The 19,401-nt window shown below is 37.6% G+C and overlaps 1 protein-coding gene across 2 annotated transcripts; it reads left to right on the top strand.

Annotated features, from left to right (window-relative positions):
• Window positions 1-1,265: 1,265 nt before the first annotated feature.
• znf574 (zinc finger protein 574) lies at window positions 1,266-18,149 on the top strand. Of its 2 annotated transcripts, none has more exons than XM_079624876.1 (7): window positions 1,266-1,626; window positions 4,756-4,922; window positions 7,134-8,505; window positions 9,639-10,080; window positions 12,607-12,701; window positions 15,409-15,839; window positions 16,879-18,149. In XM_079624876.1, exons 1-7 carry the CDS (start codon window positions 1,623-1,625, stop codon window positions 17,395-17,397), a joined length of 3,030 nt encoding a protein of 1,009 aa, XP_079481002.1. In that variant the 5' UTR covers window positions 1,266-1,622; the 3' UTR covers window positions 17,398-18,149. The 2 variants fall into 2 exon arrangements, with proteins under 2 accessions (XP_079481002.1, XP_079481003.1); XM_079624877.1 differs by having other exon boundaries at window positions 1,565-1,626; window positions 9,642-10,080; window positions 16,879-18,117.
• The last annotated feature ends 1,252 nt before the right edge of the window (window positions 18,150-19,401 follow it).

Below are 19,401 nucleotides of genomic sequence, written 5' to 3'. Positions count from 1 at the left end.
AGAGCTCAGTAGGGTTGAAGACACCCAATGTGTTTAATGCCCCGATGATCACCAGTGTGGGTCTTCATGGATTTCAAACATTCTGACGGAACATTGTTCAGAATTCAATAGCTTCATTTTTGAATTAGCTCATAGCTTCAGCTGAGGCTGGATCATGATTTTGGAATGCCTTATTGCATTTGTATGATTGGACATTTGCATTACCTGGCATTCAAAGAATAACGGCACCAGGTGTTCACATCGGAGTAGATTTACAATTAATAACTGAAGCTATGTGTTTAGACTGATCACTGTGCACTGAAAACAAAAGCCAATCAGGAAGTCTTGGTTGTCCTCTATTCGCACAATGATTGGGTATTAAGGTTTGAGATTAGAGGGTAGAGATATGAGATTAAATCACCAGAGAGAAAAAACAAAGGTTAATGTTGTTTGTGTTGATATGACCTTATAATCTTCATCATTTTTAATTATAGACTTTGGCATAGTCTTGTGTTACTGACTGCATTCATTTTCCAAAGCCATGAATGAATATGTTCTATTTTTCTTTCAAAAGGGTGAAACTCCACTGTCTTTTGCATTTTCAAATATTCATTAATTCCACATTTGTTGGTTTATGAGCAATATGGTCGGCAACAGTCATTACAATTGTATAGCAAACAATATAGGCCTACCATTTGTGGCCACTGTTTACTTCAATTATTCAAAATTATAACATTTCTTATCCTAAAAATGGTTTGGAATCTGTATCTGCCAAACAATGGAGTTATAATAGATATGTGTTTTCACAAAGCAATTTATGCTTTGCTTTACTATAAAACGGCAATCTCTATATGAAGACCCAATCTGAGAAGGAAGTAAATTGTTGATATGAATCTCACCATTAGCCTACTATTTAGCAAATCTGAAACAAAATTAATTCCCCTATCAAACAGAAACCATTGTTTTTAAATGTATCCTGTTCGTGTTCTTATAACATTCCACAGTATGAGTGCAGAGAAATTAAGCTTAAAGGCTCATTTCCAAGCTTCTAGTGATAATAAATACATGAATTATAATAATTCAACAGTTTAAGTTTTAATCCGACACATATTTCAAATAATACATTGGTGATATAAAACCATATAAAATTATCCTGGGCAAACAATGTTTTATCCAATTGATTAAAAAAAGATATATTGAAATCAAGAGCATTAAGTCTTCCTTCTGAAAAAGTTCTGATAATAGATTATCTTTTTTACATATTCAGTCTTGTTTTTCCTCTCTATGAATATCTCAGCACAGTTACAAGGCCTCGGAAAGATAATGGAAACCATTATGAAGTCCCTTTAGAGTAGAAAAGGATAAATTTCTAGTGATCTCTTTATAAAGGTTCTGAACAGTCATTGAAAAGGACTTTGGTACAGTTTTCATCCATTCTCGACCAAAACCGAAACACCGAAAATGTTATTTATTACTGTGATGTTGAACCCGCAGAGTCCCAGATGACGCATTTTTTGCAAGTCCGCTGTCCTTTAGAGGAATTCTATTGGTGGAGTTGAAAAGTGCTGTGGACCAATGAAATCGCGCTTTGTTGAGACGTTCAAAAATAACATTTCTGACAGATACGAAGGACTGGGCCATAAATGGGTGAGTTGTTTATTTTATACAACGGGAACAATGTTTTTATTTTTACGAGTAATCCAAGGTTACTTACAGTTTCTGTAATTTAATAATACCTGACGTCTCGGAGACTCGACTGGGGGAGACATTCGCCCTTTGCTAACGGGCGGATTCCGCCAAACTACCACCGAAGAAGCGCGTGCCGCCCTTCTTCGGCGCTTCTCGCTCGCTCGCACTATGCTTTCAATGTTTGAGCGCGACCGAGCACCCACAGCGGCTGCACTTTGAACACATAACGGTCAATAAACCAAAGACAGTACTTCTGTAAATATATATTTATAACATATGAACTGTTGTTTAGTTATAGCTAGCAGGCTAAAAGCTAGCAGGCCAGCATAGCCCGCTGGTTGAGGTTGTTGGCTAACCGGTGTTAGTTAGCTTGTGTCGGGTGCTGTGGTCGTACTGCTGTCCATCCACATCCTCCAAGAGTAACACAAGTTTGGAGGAAGAGAGAACCCCATGTAGTTAATTAACCGGTTTAGGGGTTTGCTATATAGTTAATAGTTTACTATCATTATTATAGAAGTTCAAGAGATTCATTAAAATCGGTTATTTTATGACATTAAAGGGATAGTTCACTTTAAAATTAAAATTCTGTCATCATTTACTCACCCTCAAGTTGTTTCAAACCTGTATTAATTTATTTCTTCTGCTGAACACAAAGAAAGATATTTTGAAGAATGTCAGTGACCAAACAGTAGTCTGTACCCATTGACTTCCATAGTATTTTTGGAAGTCAATGGGTACAGACTACTGTACAGATACTACTGGGCAAATATTACTCTATTACAACAAGTAAAAGTTGTATAGACTTACTCACAAAGTACAAAAAAAGTACAGAAGTACTCATTTTTAAAAGTACTTCAGTAGCAAATGTCAAAACAATGTTTTATTATTAATGAAAAATAGGGTTCTCTGCGCTTCTGCAATCCACAACAATCCGGTGCAACCAGGGAAGGACAAAGCAATGCAGACAAAAGGAATCGCCGGTGCAGCACAGATGTCTTCTTAAAAATAGTTTATTTAAGGTGCACAACAATGAACAACGTTTCGATGCAAAGTTACATCTTCATCAGAGTCCTGATGTCCTGATCGGACTCTGATGAAGATGTAACTTTGCATCGAAACGTTAGTCATTGTTGTGCACCTTAAATAAACTATTTTTAAGAAGACGTGCTGTGCTGCACCGGCGATTCCTTTTGTCTGCAATGTTTTATTATTGTTGTATGTAAAACTTACAGTACCTTATGCCTCTGAATCTATTCCTGCCTACCCTCATATCAATATCAAAAGTATTTCTAGAACACAGTTCCAGTATTGGGATTGAATGTGAGATTGGATAAGGGCACTCAATAACGTCCACAATGGTTTTGGACACCCAAATGGCTGTTTCCTCAAATAGTGCCCTATTTAAAGTTTTTTGGCTTTTAGTATGAATATGTTACTTTTATCTATAAGCTAGTCTGCTCCAAAACAATGACAAAATTTGCATTTAGAAGATCAAACCCAACGTTGAAAATGACAGGTGGATTTCAGAATCCAACTTCAGAGTGACGTTATTCTCCAATTTTGGACAGACGTTGTATTGTGGTTGAAAAGGAAAATAGGGTCGACATCAGAAACCAACATCAGTCGAGTTCTGACGTCAACCCGACTTTCATTTCCAACCAAAATCATCCCCTGACTGACGTTACTACTTTCTACTCAAGAACCTTGACATAAATGTAGTGGAGTAAAAAGTATGATATTTGTCTTTCAAATGTAGTGAAGTTAAAGTAAAAAAGTTTCCAGAAAAAAATAATACTCAAGTAAACAACAGATACTCAAAAAGTCTACTTATTTACTCAAGTTAATGTACTTTGTTACTGTCCACATCTGAGATTTTGTTGTTTACATACATGTAGGTGTAGCTTTGTTTTAGTTTATATTCAAATTGTATGTTTATGATTGTCAGGATGAATTTGACTCCCATTTAAGCTTGCTCTGTGACATTTCAGCTGTAATTTAGTCTTTTGTGCTGTCTTAATAAATTATGCCGAGTGAAACTGATGAGCATGGCTTTGTTTTTACTACAGTTTGCAGTTGCACGTCATGTAGTGCTCAGCCCCCTCATGATAACACTGATAACATGCTGTAAAAACATTTCATTTGCCATCTGCAATGCCATCTATTATTTCACATTCATCCTCATTTCTTTCTTAAAACAATCCAGTCCATGCTCTTCCTGTCACCTCATGGAGGTGTGGCATGCAGCCGAATCAGCCAAAAAATTTGTTTCTGGTTTGTTGCTCAAGGAAGATTAGCCTACTTCTTATTATTAATTTTTTTGTGGAAACTGAAACTTTTGAAGATTCTTTGCTGATTAGAAACTTCAAAAGAACAGCATTTATTTAAAATAGTTACTTTTACTTTTAACTTTTATCAATTTAATGCATTGCTGAATAAAATAGCCTAATTATTAAAAAAAAAAAAAAAAAAAAAAACCTAGGCCTACATTACAGGCAAAAAACTTTTAAAAATTACTATTGTAGGTAAAATAACTTTATTTATAATATCAATTACTTAATATATTAATGTTGAATACAATAATGTTGTCTAAAAAAGTATTGCATTAAACTTTCTACAAGTTATCTTTCTCTTTTTTTGTTAAATGAATGTTAAAGGGATAGTTCACCCAAAAATGAAAATTCTGTCATCATTTACTCACCCTCAAGTTGTTCCAAATTTGTATGAATTTCTTTCTTCTGCTGAACACTAAAGAAACAATTTTGAAGAATGTTTGTAACCAAACAGTTGATGGACCCCATTGACTTCCATAGTATGGAAATAAAAAATACTATGGAAGTCAATGGGGCCCATCAACTGTTTGGTTACAAACATTCTTCAGAATGTCTTCATTTTTCAGAAATTTCATTTTTGGGTGAACTATCCCTTTAAGTGCTAAAGATTTTAGACATTTTCTGTTGCATCAAAAGAGGGCGCTGTTATTGAAATCAGACCTTTAGCATTTTACCCTTTTATCAAATGTTTTCATTTCTACCCGTCATATAAATGTGTATTATTGTTTTATATCAACGTATTCTTGTTTGTTTCCAGCCGGCATGGAGTCGTCTTCAGTGTACATGTGCTTTCCCTGCTATCGGGAGTTTCCCACACTAGAGGAAGTGCTTGCACATCAGATGACCTGCACTGCAGAGACTCCACAACTCCTGCCCAATGAGACGCCTATCGAGGCCGCAGCCGCCGCCGCTGGTCTGTCACAGGTATACACGCACTTCACCCCTAAACTAATTCAAAGCTTTATCTTTCTGATAAAACTCGTCAGCCCACACAGGAAGTCACATGACATAGATAGATTTGTCAAATTCCTTCTCATTAAATAATCATTTTTCTCTGTGGTGTTACTCAGCGTTATCTCTAAATGGGGTGCATTAACATGCGTTTCCTGAAAACCAGTGAAAAATGTAATCTATTTTATTCCCTTTAAACCCCTTGAACTCGTAACTATAATTATCTCAAATAGACTAGAAAATTTGAAGAGCAGCTTCTCGTAATCCTGAATGGTGAACTGAAAGGATATGTAAAAGGATCATTTTGTAAGCTAATGGATTTTTGTAAGGTTTTTATTTTGCGCAGCTTCTAATTTGCCTCTTCACTACAGGGGGGAAATTAGGCACTTGAGATTCTGTCTTTTACGCTCTGATGTGTATGCACTTTTACTGTAGTTGTTGTAAAAACAGTCAAGTTTGAATTCATGCTTGACTGTTTTTATAATGATTTGAATTGCTCTCTTCAAGCTAGTTATTAGTCACAGTTGAAAAAGACATTTTCTGTCTTTCTGCTTTTTAAACAAGTGGCAAATCACCACTCAGAAAAAAGTGAATCAAATGAGAAAATGTGCCTTTTTCATTATTGCGTTGTTACAGACGAGGCCTCCCACACAACTATAACTATTTCTCTATATCAAGGTTTTTATGTATTTTATTTACTTTTGATTTTTTCCTCCAGTTTTTTTCACATTTATATTTCTTTGTGTATATTATATGCACATACAATAAATGTATGTTTTTACACAGATGTGTACATTTTTTAGGTGTGTATGTGGAAACAAGTATGAATATTATAGATTGTTGACAGACACATTACCAAATACATTTTAAAAGTGACATTTATTATAATGGGTTTATGTAAGTTCACTTAAAAGTTATAATAATATTTTTAATGTTTTCTAATTATTATTAAATGTTAAAATGCTAAAAATGCTGTTTAGGCCTGTTAGGCAAAAAACAACAACTATTTAATAGATTAATATAAATTTTATACATTTTTTTAATTGATTTTCAAGTATATCCAAAAACAAGACCCACACTTATGACTCAGACACAGAGCCAGATGAGGACATGAGGTGACGTGAAGATAGTTATTTTTTTGTTTTTGTTTATTTACTATTATTACATGTTTTTATATCAATAGTATTTGATTATAATGCTGCTCCATATCAGCTGGTGGACGAGACGCGGCTGCAGTCTGCTCTGCCCATTCGCAGTGTCATCGTCTCTTTGACTTTGTTTTTAGATCTCCATCTGCTCTTATCTCATTTGAAACATCCACGCTGAAAATAGATACAACATAAGTGCATCTGCCCATCCGGTTTATGGATGTCCTCAGCAAAACCTCCCTGTCTCTCTGAGTCATCCTCTCTACTCTTAATACCCTCTCATCAAGATGGCTTAAGTGGGTGCTTACACTATTAAAAAAAAAAACACAAAGAGTTTTGTGCCATGGCAGTTCAATAGGCTGTCGCAGCCGGTTGCGTCAAATAACGGTAGCACGGACCCCCACGTCGTGCCCTTAGTAACAGTGAATGTTAGCTTGAATTGAGTGTGACATGAGCTAACTCTTTGAGTGGATTTTTACATTCGGCATCCGGTTTCCTTTCTGTGACTGTGTTCTGGGAGAAGTTGAACCTGTTTGTACATTTTAGTATATATAAAATATTAAAGGAGTTTGCTGGTACAAGAGGACATAATGTCCACAATGAAAAGCTGTGAATAAAACCTAATTTAAAATGTAAATATATAATTACCGATATAGTGTATGTATATATATATATATATTATTAGTCGTATATGATCGCACCACATGTTATAATCTGAACTAACTGTGCCTTGTTGCAAAAGGTCAAATTATTATTTTAAGAGATGTATTCACCTAGCAGTTTAAATTTTTTATTTATTTAATTCTTTTAAGAGGCTTTTTTTCCCTATAGTATTTTTCCCTTTTTTCACCCTGACATTTTTTACTTTATCCTCACCATATATGTCAAAATGAATTATAGTTCAGAAATCCAAACATGCAAATCCTAGAAGGGTTTATTCAATTAAGTGTAGTTAAGAGTAGCATTTTTTTTACTGTAAAAATAAAAATAAAAATTCAAACTAACTTGATGTGTATGTTTTCTGTCATCTCACTAGGTGGCGATGCAGGCTATGTCCGTTCCCCAGATCCAGACTCAGACAGCTGTTGATTTGTCTACTCTGCTAGCACAGAAGAAAACTTTTCAGTCCGATGCTCCGCGTGTTCTGTACCAGTGCGCTGACTGTGAGGTTCTCTTTGATGCTCTGTCACTGTGGCAACAGCATCGCAAGATGGGCTGCTGCCTTGAGACGGGTCCTGGAGGAGAACAGAGTGAAGAAAGTCTTGAAACAGTAGCCCAACCTGGCCAGCCAGAATATCAGGACGCTGAGCAGGCACACGAACAGATGGAGGTGACAGAAGAAGGAGGACAGGAGAGCACTAGTCAAGTATTTGTGGAGGTTTCTGAACGAGTTTCAACACCTGCGATCTCTCAGCAGGGCGTAGCAGACGACAGTGTCCACAATGAACCTCCAGAGGTCCCGGTTACCCAGGAAGCTGTGCCCGTGGAGACCTCGGCTCAAGAGAACAGCCCCGTCACAAGGCGAAGGGGGCAGAAGAAGGCCAAACCCCCCTCCAGCTTGCTCTGCGTGGAGTGTGGACAAAGCTTCAGTATGGTTCCAGAGCTTGTGACTCACCGCAAGACTCAGCATGGCTTGAAAGACGCCATACACCGGTGCACGGTGTGCGGAGAGGGCTTCCTCAACACCACTCTTTTCCTCTATCACCGTAAGCAGCACCGCTCAGAGGTGGAGGACGAACCCAAGCAGGCACCACCTTCCATTCCACAGCTTTCCACAACCATGCTGGAGGCCCCAGGCGAGGGACTTTTGCTTTTAGCCACAGCGGGAGAAGGCCAGAGCCTAATGGAGGTGACCACTCTGGAACAGACCATAACTGAGACCCCTGTAGGACATGTGGAGGTTGAGCTGGACAGTGATGGAATGAGAGGAACTGAGGCTCTCCAGACCGAGCAGGAACCTGCGGTGGAAGGCACCGAGATTTTGGTGGAGGAAAGAGACGGAGCTAAGCAGGACGAAGGAATGGAGGTGGTCATTGATAAGATGGAGATGGAAATGAGCACTGTGGTTGAGGAGACCCAAGCAGAGGTGGAAAGTAATGCCGCTGAGGAATCTGTGACGGAACCCTCTTCTGCTTTCCTCTGCCATCAGTGCGGATCTGTTTTCACTAGCGATCAGGAGTTGGCCATACACCGCAGAACCGAGCACGGCCTGGAGGCGGCGTTGCACACTTGCACTGAGTGTGGGGCTGAGTTCATGAGCACCACTCAGTTCCTGTACCATCGCCGGGAGCATAGGAACACCGCTGCGGGACATCAACCCGCTGCTGAAGTGAAAAGCAGACTCTACCCTTCTGTAGCTCCAGCTATTGTTGTGAAACCCAGAGACGGTGTGAACCTCAGGCAACCAGGTCAGACTGAGTGCACAACACAATTCCAAAGAGACGCTACTAAGTAGGATATCCGTACATGCTCTGTTGTTTGGGTGGTTTTCTAACTGATAATGTAACTCCATGTTTATGGTTCTAGGCTGCGCTGGGTCTTAAAATAGTCAGACCTGAGTACATTAAGTAACTCCGAAGAGAACTTTTGTACAATTGAGAAATTGTTGAAAACCATGCTTAAAGGACTAGTTAGCCAAGTCTGACTTTATTTACTCACCCTCAAGTTGTTCCAAACCTGCATGAATATCTTTTCTTCTGCAGAACATAAAACTTCTATTTTGTAGAGTGTTGATAACCAATCCATTTTAGTTACTATTGTTAATTCCTTTTTTTAATTGGATGTATTATTATTATGATCCTTTGAAGAATGAAAGTTATACAGTTTATCCCTTTAAGTAAAAGTTTTAAAGTTACTGATTAATTATGTTTTTGAAAGTACCAAATTAATTACTTGAATCAGAGGTTTTCAATTTGGGTTCTGGGAGCTGTGTAATATTTCTAAGAGGGAAAAAATAAAGCATAGTCTTATTCTGCTTTATAGTGACTGATCAGAAACTATGATAAAAATTATAACTATTTTATTCTATTTTACAGATACTATTGTAATAGAAAATAAGAAATAAAGTAATTGCTTAAAATGCTTAAACAAAAAAGAAAGAAATAATAGACTAACTTGAATAGAATGCATAGAGTCAGATCTTTTTTGCAGGGTAGCCAACTTTATGTATCTGGACATTTTTGATCCACAGCTCGCAAGAACATATTAAATGTATGATGTTACACTACTTTTCAAAAGATTGGGGTCTGTGAAATGTATGCTCTTATGCTCACAAAGGCTACATTTATTTGATTAAAGAAAAAAAGTGAAAAACGTAATTTTCTGAATTATTATCATAATTTTATTAATATGTGAAACTGATACTTGCTAAGTACTACAAATATCTGGTATCTGATAGTGACAGATTGTGATATGGTACATTACTTAATCAGTATTTCACAATGTTCATAGTGTTTAAGCCTGTAACGTATCAAATGAATTTGATATTACATGGACAGTCTCTTTTGTTTAGATTCCCCATTAACAGTGTTTCTGTCAACAGCAGCAGCAGCTGGAGACGGTGCCATTGAGGCCCCCGCCAAGCTGAGCCGCGACTGGTCCCGCACCGCCCTGCCCCACGAGTGCCCACACTGTGGCCAGGGCTTTACACGGCGCAGCCGCCTGCGTGAGCATGTGTTCCAGCACACGGGCGAGAAACTCTTCAACTGCAAAATTTGCAAAAAGAGCTTCCCAACTCCGGCCAACCTGCTGCGTCACAACCTGACCCACGGAGGATCCCGCATATTCAACTGCCCCCTCTGTGACAAGCGCTTCTTCCAGCCGACGTCACTTAAACGGCACATGCTGATTCACCAGGGGAAACCTCAGGAACGCAGGGTCAGAGGCAGAGGGAAAGGCAGGGGACAATCTAGTGATGGGCATCTACACATCTGCCCAGAGTGCCCAGCCAGCTTCAAGTTTGAGTCCCAGCTGAAGAGTCACAGGTCTGTGCGCGTTTTACCCAAAAATCTAAATTCATTATTTGCTTACTTTCATGCATTTCTTCTGCAAAACAAAATAATATATTTTCAAGAATAAATTTAGTTTGTCTGTACAATGGAAGTGAATGGGTTCCAAAACACTTGACAAAAAACAACTTTCAAAATATCTTCTTTTGTTTTCAAACAGATCAAACAGCCTTTGTTTAGAATGACACAACTGTCTCTTTAAATATATTCATCCTCCTCCATTGCTTGTTCCCAGAGATGATTGATATTATATCTGACTGTAAATAGAGATGAAAAGGTATAAGTAGTCAGCAAGAACCTAAATTGTCTGGCGCTGCTTACAAAACCGATTTGGTTTTCAAATCCGATCTTTAGGAGCGACTGTCCGCACTGTGATTTAGCAAGTGATGAAATCTGATCCGTTTGTTCAGACCGTGCAGTCAGTCAGTATCCGATGCATCAACATGTCTTGCTGGAGTAATGATGTAAGTAAGCGTCACCACGATGCCAGACTTTCTCAAACAACAACTCAAACTAGCTGTCAGTGTGGGAAGAGAGGACGGAAAGCTGCCTCTTCTCCTGTCTATCATGACAGCTCGCTGCGGTGCTGAACTACGAGGCGTGTGAACGGATGCATTTTGTGTGTATAGTGAAAATGATGTATACAGTTGTAAACATGGAAAGTATTACGTATAGGTTTTTTTGTGCAACGGAAAGGACATTTTATTTGAGTGGGAACTAAAGATGACACCAGACCAATCACAGAGATGTTTCTGTTGGTTAACAAGCTCTGTTCGTGCCCTTCCTTGTTACGGTCTGTGACCCTACAGGTTTTTCTGTACCAGAAACACTTTGCCTGTCAAACCATACAACGTCAGGAAGAGGTCTGATTAGTCTCTTAGAGAAGTGATCAATTAAACAAGTCCCTCTGACAATTCCCACTGACACCCATGTGATGTATTTGGCAATGCCTTTATTTGGCAGCCAGTCAATGTGAATCTTGTTGAAATCAGAACAGGATCACTAAAGTCACCCTGGACATTCAGCATCTCACTGTTGTGTTTATAGTTTGTAGCTTTGCTTCTGCTGCTGGAAAAATGGTAAAATAATACTAGAGAAAAGGGTGGTGGATAACTGGGTCAGTAAGATTTTTTTTTTTTTTTTTTTTAAGTCAGCAAGGATGCTTTAAATAAATCAAATTTGTCAGGAAATACATTTATTATGTTTCAATATATTTCTATTTAAAATGAATGCTATTAATTATTTTAAACTTTCTATTGATCAATGAACCTTGAAAAAAAATATTAAGCAGCATTACTGTTTTCAACATTGATGATAAGAAATGTTTCTTGAGCACTAAATCAGCATATTAGAAATGAGTAGAAATGAATGAGGGGTGAGTTGAACGATTGAGTGTTCCCAGTACAGAAAACACAAAAGAAATGTTGCTATCATAAGTTATATTTCAGAATAGTTCATCTATGAGAGTCTTTGTTGATGTTTTGGCACCAATAATAGTGTTTCATGTACATTTTTGTTCTGGTTCTGTATCTAGTTTTTCTGCTGTTTAGCCATAAATTAATATGTAATTTGAAATAAAACTGAAAAAAAATTTCATATTAAAATGTTTGCATAGCTGAACACTTAGGAAGCTGCCGATGAAAAAAAGAATCGACAGAGTGAAAGCTTTCTACTGAAGTACTTAATGATGGTCTAATGTGAGATATATCTCTTTCCCTTACACGATTGCAGCTATTTCAGTGTCATCAGCATTTCGACTACATTTGAACGTGCTGTTATTTACCCTGGTATAAGTTGAATTCTTCTAGACAAGTTCAATAACCAGAATTGCAGACTGCCTTTTTATAATACATTATGTAAGATTACAATGCCTATCTAATTATTTTAAACTCTATTCACAGGGGCTTTCATTACTGAATTTTTCAGAATGCTCTGTGGCACAGGAGTAAAACACATTAATGCTGCATTAGTACAGGGCTATTATCTCTGAAACATCAAAGTTTCTTAATTTGTCCAGAGCACTGATACAGCTAATAAGCTTATGTCAGTCATTTACTGAAATTGCGTTCTTAATTGAAATGTCAATTAAACATATATATATTTTTTTTTAAATAATTTTACTGTGGGCTCTGGTTAAACATTGCATGACATTGCCATGAGACTGAGAAGTAAATATGAGCAGTAATTATTGATGTCAGCAATAATTACTAAGGACCCTGGTGATTTGAATCCCATGCGAGTGTGCTTCAAGACATTTATAGAGGCTGCCACTCTCCCGCACGCCTATGTTTAATGACGTTTCTTCAGCTCAAAGTTGAAGCTGCATTATTTTTCCTTGATGTTAATTATACCTTTATGCGAGTGCATGGCTGTGTGCCTTATGAAATGTGGGTAATTTAAACGTGACTTTTCTCACATGGCGATTGTTTCTGGATTGGCTCCAGGGATTGCAAGATGCAGCCTTTCTTATTCATTTTCTCTCTATTTTTTCCCCTGTTCTAGACTCCTACACACCAGCCATCCCTTCCCTTGCAATGTGTGCGGGGAGGCATTTATACGACGCAAAGAGCTGGACCTCCACTCTCTCATCCACCAAGGTCAGCCTACAGGAAACAATTACACATTCAGCCTTTTGTCCTTACGAGCTCTCATTCACACACTATTTCTTTTGCGCTCATGCGTTAGGATTAGGGCTGTCGTTTGATTAAAAATGTAATCAAATTAATTAAACAATATACCGATTAATTAAATTAAGCGCATATCAATAATTGCTGAGAAAAGGCTCCAAATGAAGATATTTCAAAGGCGTTATATCATTGTGACAGACAAAAGCATTGAATAGACATTACAAAAAGTAGCTTTAGAAGTCTATGTATTGTCTGTATATAAAAATAATAATTGCATTATTGTATTGTATTATATACACATATATATAATATATAATATATAAGAAAATGTAATTTATTTGGTTAATATCTCTCACTCTCTCTCTCTATCTCTCTCTCTCTCTATATATAGATATAATATACATATGTACATTTTACTGAGTTTGTATATACTCAGAGTGTGTGTGTGTATATATACTGGGTATTCTAAATCAGGCAAGGGTGTAGAGTTACATTCAAGCTATTTTAAAGCATGAAGAAATTAATTTTCTTGTTGAAATATGTCATTTTGGTGGTCAAAGATTAGTTTTAAGGGACCAAATGATTGACTACAGGGGGACATTAATTGTTTTATATATATAGGCTTCTAAAGCTACTTTTTGTAATGGCTATTCAATATATATATTAAATGCAGTAAATGATCATGGACATCCCTAATACACTCACAAACTCACTCAATTCTGCACAGCTCTGTCTGGGTTCATGTTTGTGTATCTGAACACACACACACACACACACACACACACACACACCAACTCTTTGACAGACCTGTCAAATGAATGAGCTTTCATCGATTCCTTCCCAGTAAATAGATGGGGTCAGAGGTCGCATTGATCAGGATGGCTTGTGTGTGTATTGATAAGATCAGCTACTGATCACTATCACCTCTGATCAGAGCCTCTTACATGTATCAGTCCCCTGCCGCAGATGTTCCTCCCTTCAGCTAAGCAGAGGGAGAGAATGAAGCAGGATCATTTTTTTTATATAGGTGTAAACAAGGGAGTGCAGGGTTGCTTAGTAGAAGCTTTTAAAAGCCTGTAAAGGTCAGTGAAGCAGTCACAGTCTGACAGTTTGAATGCTCTGCATCTAAACATCACATCACCCGTGACCCCCATAAAGTGCTGTTATTCCTGCGTATGCATTCTGCGAAATGTCTGTTTATCAGCCGCCCTCCCTCTGATTGGTACTGTGTAAAATAGGGGGATCTTTTTGTGCGCTCAAGTTTGTTGCTTTCTTTGTCTGCAACCCTCTTTTCAGATAAGGAACAAACAGTAGGTGTTTGTTTTTATTCATTTGATAAGATGCCCCAGATGTATTTTTGCTTGAGTGTGTGTAAGGAAACCTGTGCATAAACATAAGTATCTCTCATGTGCGATACATCAGAAGCCAAGGACTAGAGGGTCTGTGTGGCTCTCCATTTCTCTTATTGTAGATAAGCACTTTATATGCGAGTAGGGTAAGTTGGCCACTTTTAACTTAAGTTGTCCTCTAGTCAAGGAGAAATGAGAGAGAAGTAAAACCAACACAGAAAGTGACTATAACATATGGACATAGAAATTTGAATTCTCAGGAACAAAAAGGTCCATTGGCACAACTTTCCCCACATTAGTAAGTGTGTTGGTAAGTTGAATTGTTAGGTAATGTCAATGATTCATATTTCAATAGCATTTGTTAGAAGAGCCACTGGTACAGTTTACCCTGAAGCATCTGGCACACTTACCCACAGCTACCATTGTGGATAAAATAGTTAATTTAATAATCCCAATTTTTTAATGGCTTAATGCATTGACATTTCATAATGAACCTGGATAAATTAGCTTTTATATAAAATACATTTATACCTGCATGTAGAAAATGTACTTAAGCGTGCAAAAAATGATTGCAAATTATTGATGGGCCCTTTCTAAATATGGTGATGTGAAAAGAAAAGGGTTGCACAGTTGCTAGTAGTTGTATTTTTATGGTATTTTGGGATATCAAAAGTTGAAAGAAAATACCAATTTGCGCATACAATCTTAAAATGCAGGTAAAGTGTATTTTATATAAATTAAGGCAGATAATTAGTTGTATCCATTAAGAAGACATGCGCATAAACTACGATGGAAACACATTTACCAAATAATTCCTTGATGCGCAACAATAAACTCGTGACTTTGTCTCATCAGATCATATGATTGGATAACTGGACTAACCAGAAGACCAATTTCATTGCACAGCATTTTAAATGTTGTTTTAGTCATTCTGAAATGCCTGAGCCAAAGTCTGTTATCAAAATGATTTGGTATAATTACCTCCCAGAACTCAACTCACACACAATTGTGTTCCCACACATCAGGCATCCGCCTCCGAACTAAAGATAAAATGACGGTGTTTGTTTCATCTGTGCGCTCTCTGAGGTGAAAATAGTTTATTATGTTAGAAAAAAGAGCTACGGTGACTTTCCCGATTGCAGCATCTTCCATTTTTATTATTGAGAATTTGCACCAGTTTCCCATGAAGTGATGATTTAGTTTTTGTGAACGCATGATATGGTGCTTTTTTTGCAAAGTTAAATTCACAACTTTGGATGGAAACAAAGCTAGTGACACATCTTACCCCACTCTCAAACCCCTGCAATCCCTCTTGTCTTTGTTTGTAGATAAAGAACCAAAGACGTGTCCTAACTGCGGCTCTCAGTTCCTGAATCAGACCGTGCTGGACACACACCTGCAGCGCTGCACGGGGGAGGAGACGGGACGCCGCAGATATAAAGGTCAGGGAAGGGGCAAGGTGGGAGGTCAGCTGGAGTGCGATATGTGCGGCCATCGCTGTGTGACTCAGGATGGTCTCGACCTGCATCGCCTCTCCCACACGGGTCAGACACCCCTGCGGTGCCCGCTCACCCCCTGCCGACGACGCTTCGCCTCCAGTGCTGCTTTAGGGGAGCACCTCGTGGCTCACTGCTGTGGAGCATTGGGCAAAAGAAACGCCCCGCGCCGCTTCACCTGTGAGTTCTGCGGGAAGGAGTTTGCCTATGCGTCCACCTTCACCGTTCACATGAGAACGCACACCAACGAAAGACCCTTTGAGGTACGTTTCTTTCAGGAAAGAGAGAACCTGAATGGCTCAAATATGTGCTGTTCCTTCATGTTTATTATAATCTTTTGTTTAGTTTTTGTCATGAAAATCAGTCTTTTAATTTAAACACTTTGTCATGTCATTCATTAGTTTTAATCCATTTTAATATTATTCATATATATATTATATATATATATATATATATATATATATATATATATATATATATATATATGAATAATATTAAAATGGATTAAAACTAATCCATTTTAAGGGTGTATATATATATATATATACACCCTTTCAAGTACATATAATTAGTACATTTAACTTTTTCTTTTTGTTGAAAGAAATTAACTTTTATTCAGAAAGGATGCATTAAATTGTTTAAAAGTAAGCGTAAAGACCTTTATAATGTTACAAAATATTTCTATTTTAAATAAATGCTGTTCATTGATCTTTCGATTCTTTAAAGAATCCTAAAAAAAATATCACCATTTCCACAAAAATATTAAGCAGCAACTGTTTTCAACATTGATAATAATAAGAAATGTTTCTTGAGCATCAAAGCAACAGCAACTGAAGACTGGAGTAATGATGCTGAAAATTCAGCGTCGCCATCATAGAAATACATTACATTTATAAATATATTAAAATATTTTAAAAAAGTGTTTTAAATTGCAATAATATTTCACAATATTACTGCTATTACTGTAGCCTTGGTGAGCATAAGAGACAAATAATATATATTTTTTAATTAATAAAAAATTAAATAAAAATGATTTTATCAACATAAAATATGAAAACCTAAGCTATTAAATAGTAGATCAAATGTATTTAATGCTTATTTATTTGCTTTTATACTTATTTATTTACATTTACATGTTGCAAAACATTTTTACGGCATACATTTTTTCATGTGTTTTTTTCATAAGAATCTTGCCAGATCTTTGTAATAAAAATATAATTTTCATCTTGTCTACATCATCAGTCATAATCCGAAAATCTTTCATCATCAAAATCTTTTCACACTTTCTCACATCTGTTTCAGTGCACTCATTGTGGGAAGCGTTTCCGGCAGCTTCCGCACCTGCAGGATCACGAGCGCATTCACAGCGGCGAGCGGCCGTTCACATGCTGGGTGTGCGGTAAAAGCTTCAGTGTAGCAGCGAGGCTAACGGAGCACGCCCGTGTGCACAGCGGAGAGCGCCCGTACGTCTGCCCTCGCTGCCCCACCGCCTTCCGCTCACGACCCAACCTCGACAAACACATGCGTCTGCACGCCAACGACCCCGTGGATCCTTCTGCACAGCTGGATGATGATGCAGCAGTACAGACCATCCTCTTAGTACAGGAGTCTTCCTCATCTTCACCATCCTCCTCGTCCGCCATGCCTGTGATCCAGGAGGGCATGTTGGTGGCAGAGGAAGGCAACTCTGTGGTCTTCCTGCACCCTAACCTTAGCATGCCCACCATCACTATGCCCTCTATAAATGTTCCCAACATCTCTGTAGTGGCAGGTCAGGATGTGCCTCACACTATTGAGGTTATTTTAGAGGAGACTGTGTAAAGATCATCCTAACATGATTTAGTTTTTTGGAAAGGCAGATTCAGTAATAGATAAACAACAGGTCAGGACTTGAGTCTATTTGTATGTGTGGACTTGTGAGAGACGCCTCTTTGGCTTTTGCGATATAGATGTACAAGGATTCGGCATCTTTACCCTGGAGTAAACAAAATCACAAAGCCTTTTGTAATTAAATTTTTCTCTGTAATTACGCTTTGATTTTATCTTTTCATTTGAGTCTTTTATTTGCCTATTGCCTTTAATACAAAAAGTGGACCATAATTTGTGGTGTTAAATTTTAATAAAAAGCTTGAGCTTGTTGGGGTCTGTTAATGTTTTAAAGTGTGCAAACTGGAATACAGTCACTGAGAAAGTGTTCTTGTCAGCTCACCGATGACTGCGCATGAAGCTTGGGTCAGTTAAGGATTAAAAAAATTTGCTGATCATTTTGAATGAATTGAAGGTGCAATGTCAGAATTTTTAATCGTCTAGTTTTATTCTATACCAAGATTGTTATTGATTCTTGCACCACAAACACTCCTAATTCACAATTAAAGAAGCCATTTCCTTGTTAAAAAAGTTGCTAATTTCGATGTATTAACTAACACACTTAAGCACAAGTATTTGATTACAATTGTATCTGCAGTGTTATTTGATGTACTAAATTGCAAGTTCATCATTACAAATGTGTTAATTAAATTAAATACATGTCATACAAGTTTCAATAGAAATAACATTCAAGTATATTTTAGTTTGTCAAAAATTATTGTCTGTACATTCGGCAACACACTTTAACCCCATTTCAAAAACAGTAATTATCAAGTTACAAATTAGTCTTACAAGTAATGATTAATCAACTAACTGGATGTATATACATTTTAACTACATGTTCATTTAATTGTAAATAACATGGAACTAAGTGTATGAAAACATTATATTTGTTCGCTCTTAAGGATATTATTTTAAAGTATTATTTCCTCAAGTACTGCCAAAGTGTACTTATTTTTCACATGGCTTTAAATGTAGTGTAAGATATACTGCTTGAGTAGATTTAAAATATCAGGATCCAACCATCACTGAAATAACTGTCCTGAAATATCACGCAAGGGCGTAGATTTGGTTTGAACATTGGGGGAGTTTTCATGGTTTAAATATTGGGGGGGTTATTTCCCCCCACGCTCATGTCTTTGACAGTCTCTTTCCAATATAATAAAAATGTGATTTTTTTAGGCTTTTGAGGTGTTTTCCGCCTGTCAATCATTATGCGCGTTCACTGGTGGTCAGTGTTGCCAGATTGGGCGGGTTCCCGCCCAATTGGGCGGTTTTGAATTTGATTGTGCGGGTAAAAAAGGCTTTGGGCGGGTGGACAAAATTTGGGCTGGTTTGGGGTCAGTTCGGCGGTTTTCAAACATCTACATTTTAAAATCTAATTGGTTAAAAAACTAAACTAAAGTGTGCATGTAGTCCATAAAATCAGTCACCATGACATTACAACACACACGCCCATGCAGTGCAGAGTCAGCTGGCGTTGGTGTTGACGTCACCGACGAGCACGCACTTTTAGCCAATCAACGAGCGATCAGCAGGAAGACGTGATTTAGCGCGATAACTTGTAGCTGACTGTATTCAAGTGATCGCTAATGCTAAAGTGACATACAGTAAGTTGCATCTACAGTAAAGAGTGAGATAGTGAGCAACTCTAAAAACGTACACATGTTGATGACTCGATGGTGAATATAAAGATGAGAGCACAGTTGAATGACTTGAATTGAAATTGAATATGGGACGACTCCTTTCCATGGTCATATGCACATTGCACACTAGCCTAACCAGACATCTGCAACTTCTACACCGTCCAGACTGCATGCACTCTCTACTTGTCCCTGACAGCGGCTGAAAAAGGTTTGAATCCACGATTAATCAGTTTTGACTGCTAAATTCTGCGTTTTGTTCTGTGTACTTCCGAGGGTTAAAGTCATCGGTTAATTTCTTGATTGCCGTTTTGAC

This window comes from Phoxinus phoxinus, assembly GCF_949152265.1.
Source record: "Phoxinus phoxinus genome assembly, chromosome: 10".
In the NCBI taxonomy this organism is placed as follows: Eukaryota; Metazoa; Chordata; class Actinopteri; order Cypriniformes; family Leuciscidae; genus Phoxinus; species Phoxinus phoxinus.
The sequence above is the reverse complement of the archived record's forward strand: the minus strand, read 5'-3'. Positions and strand labels throughout refer to the sequence as shown.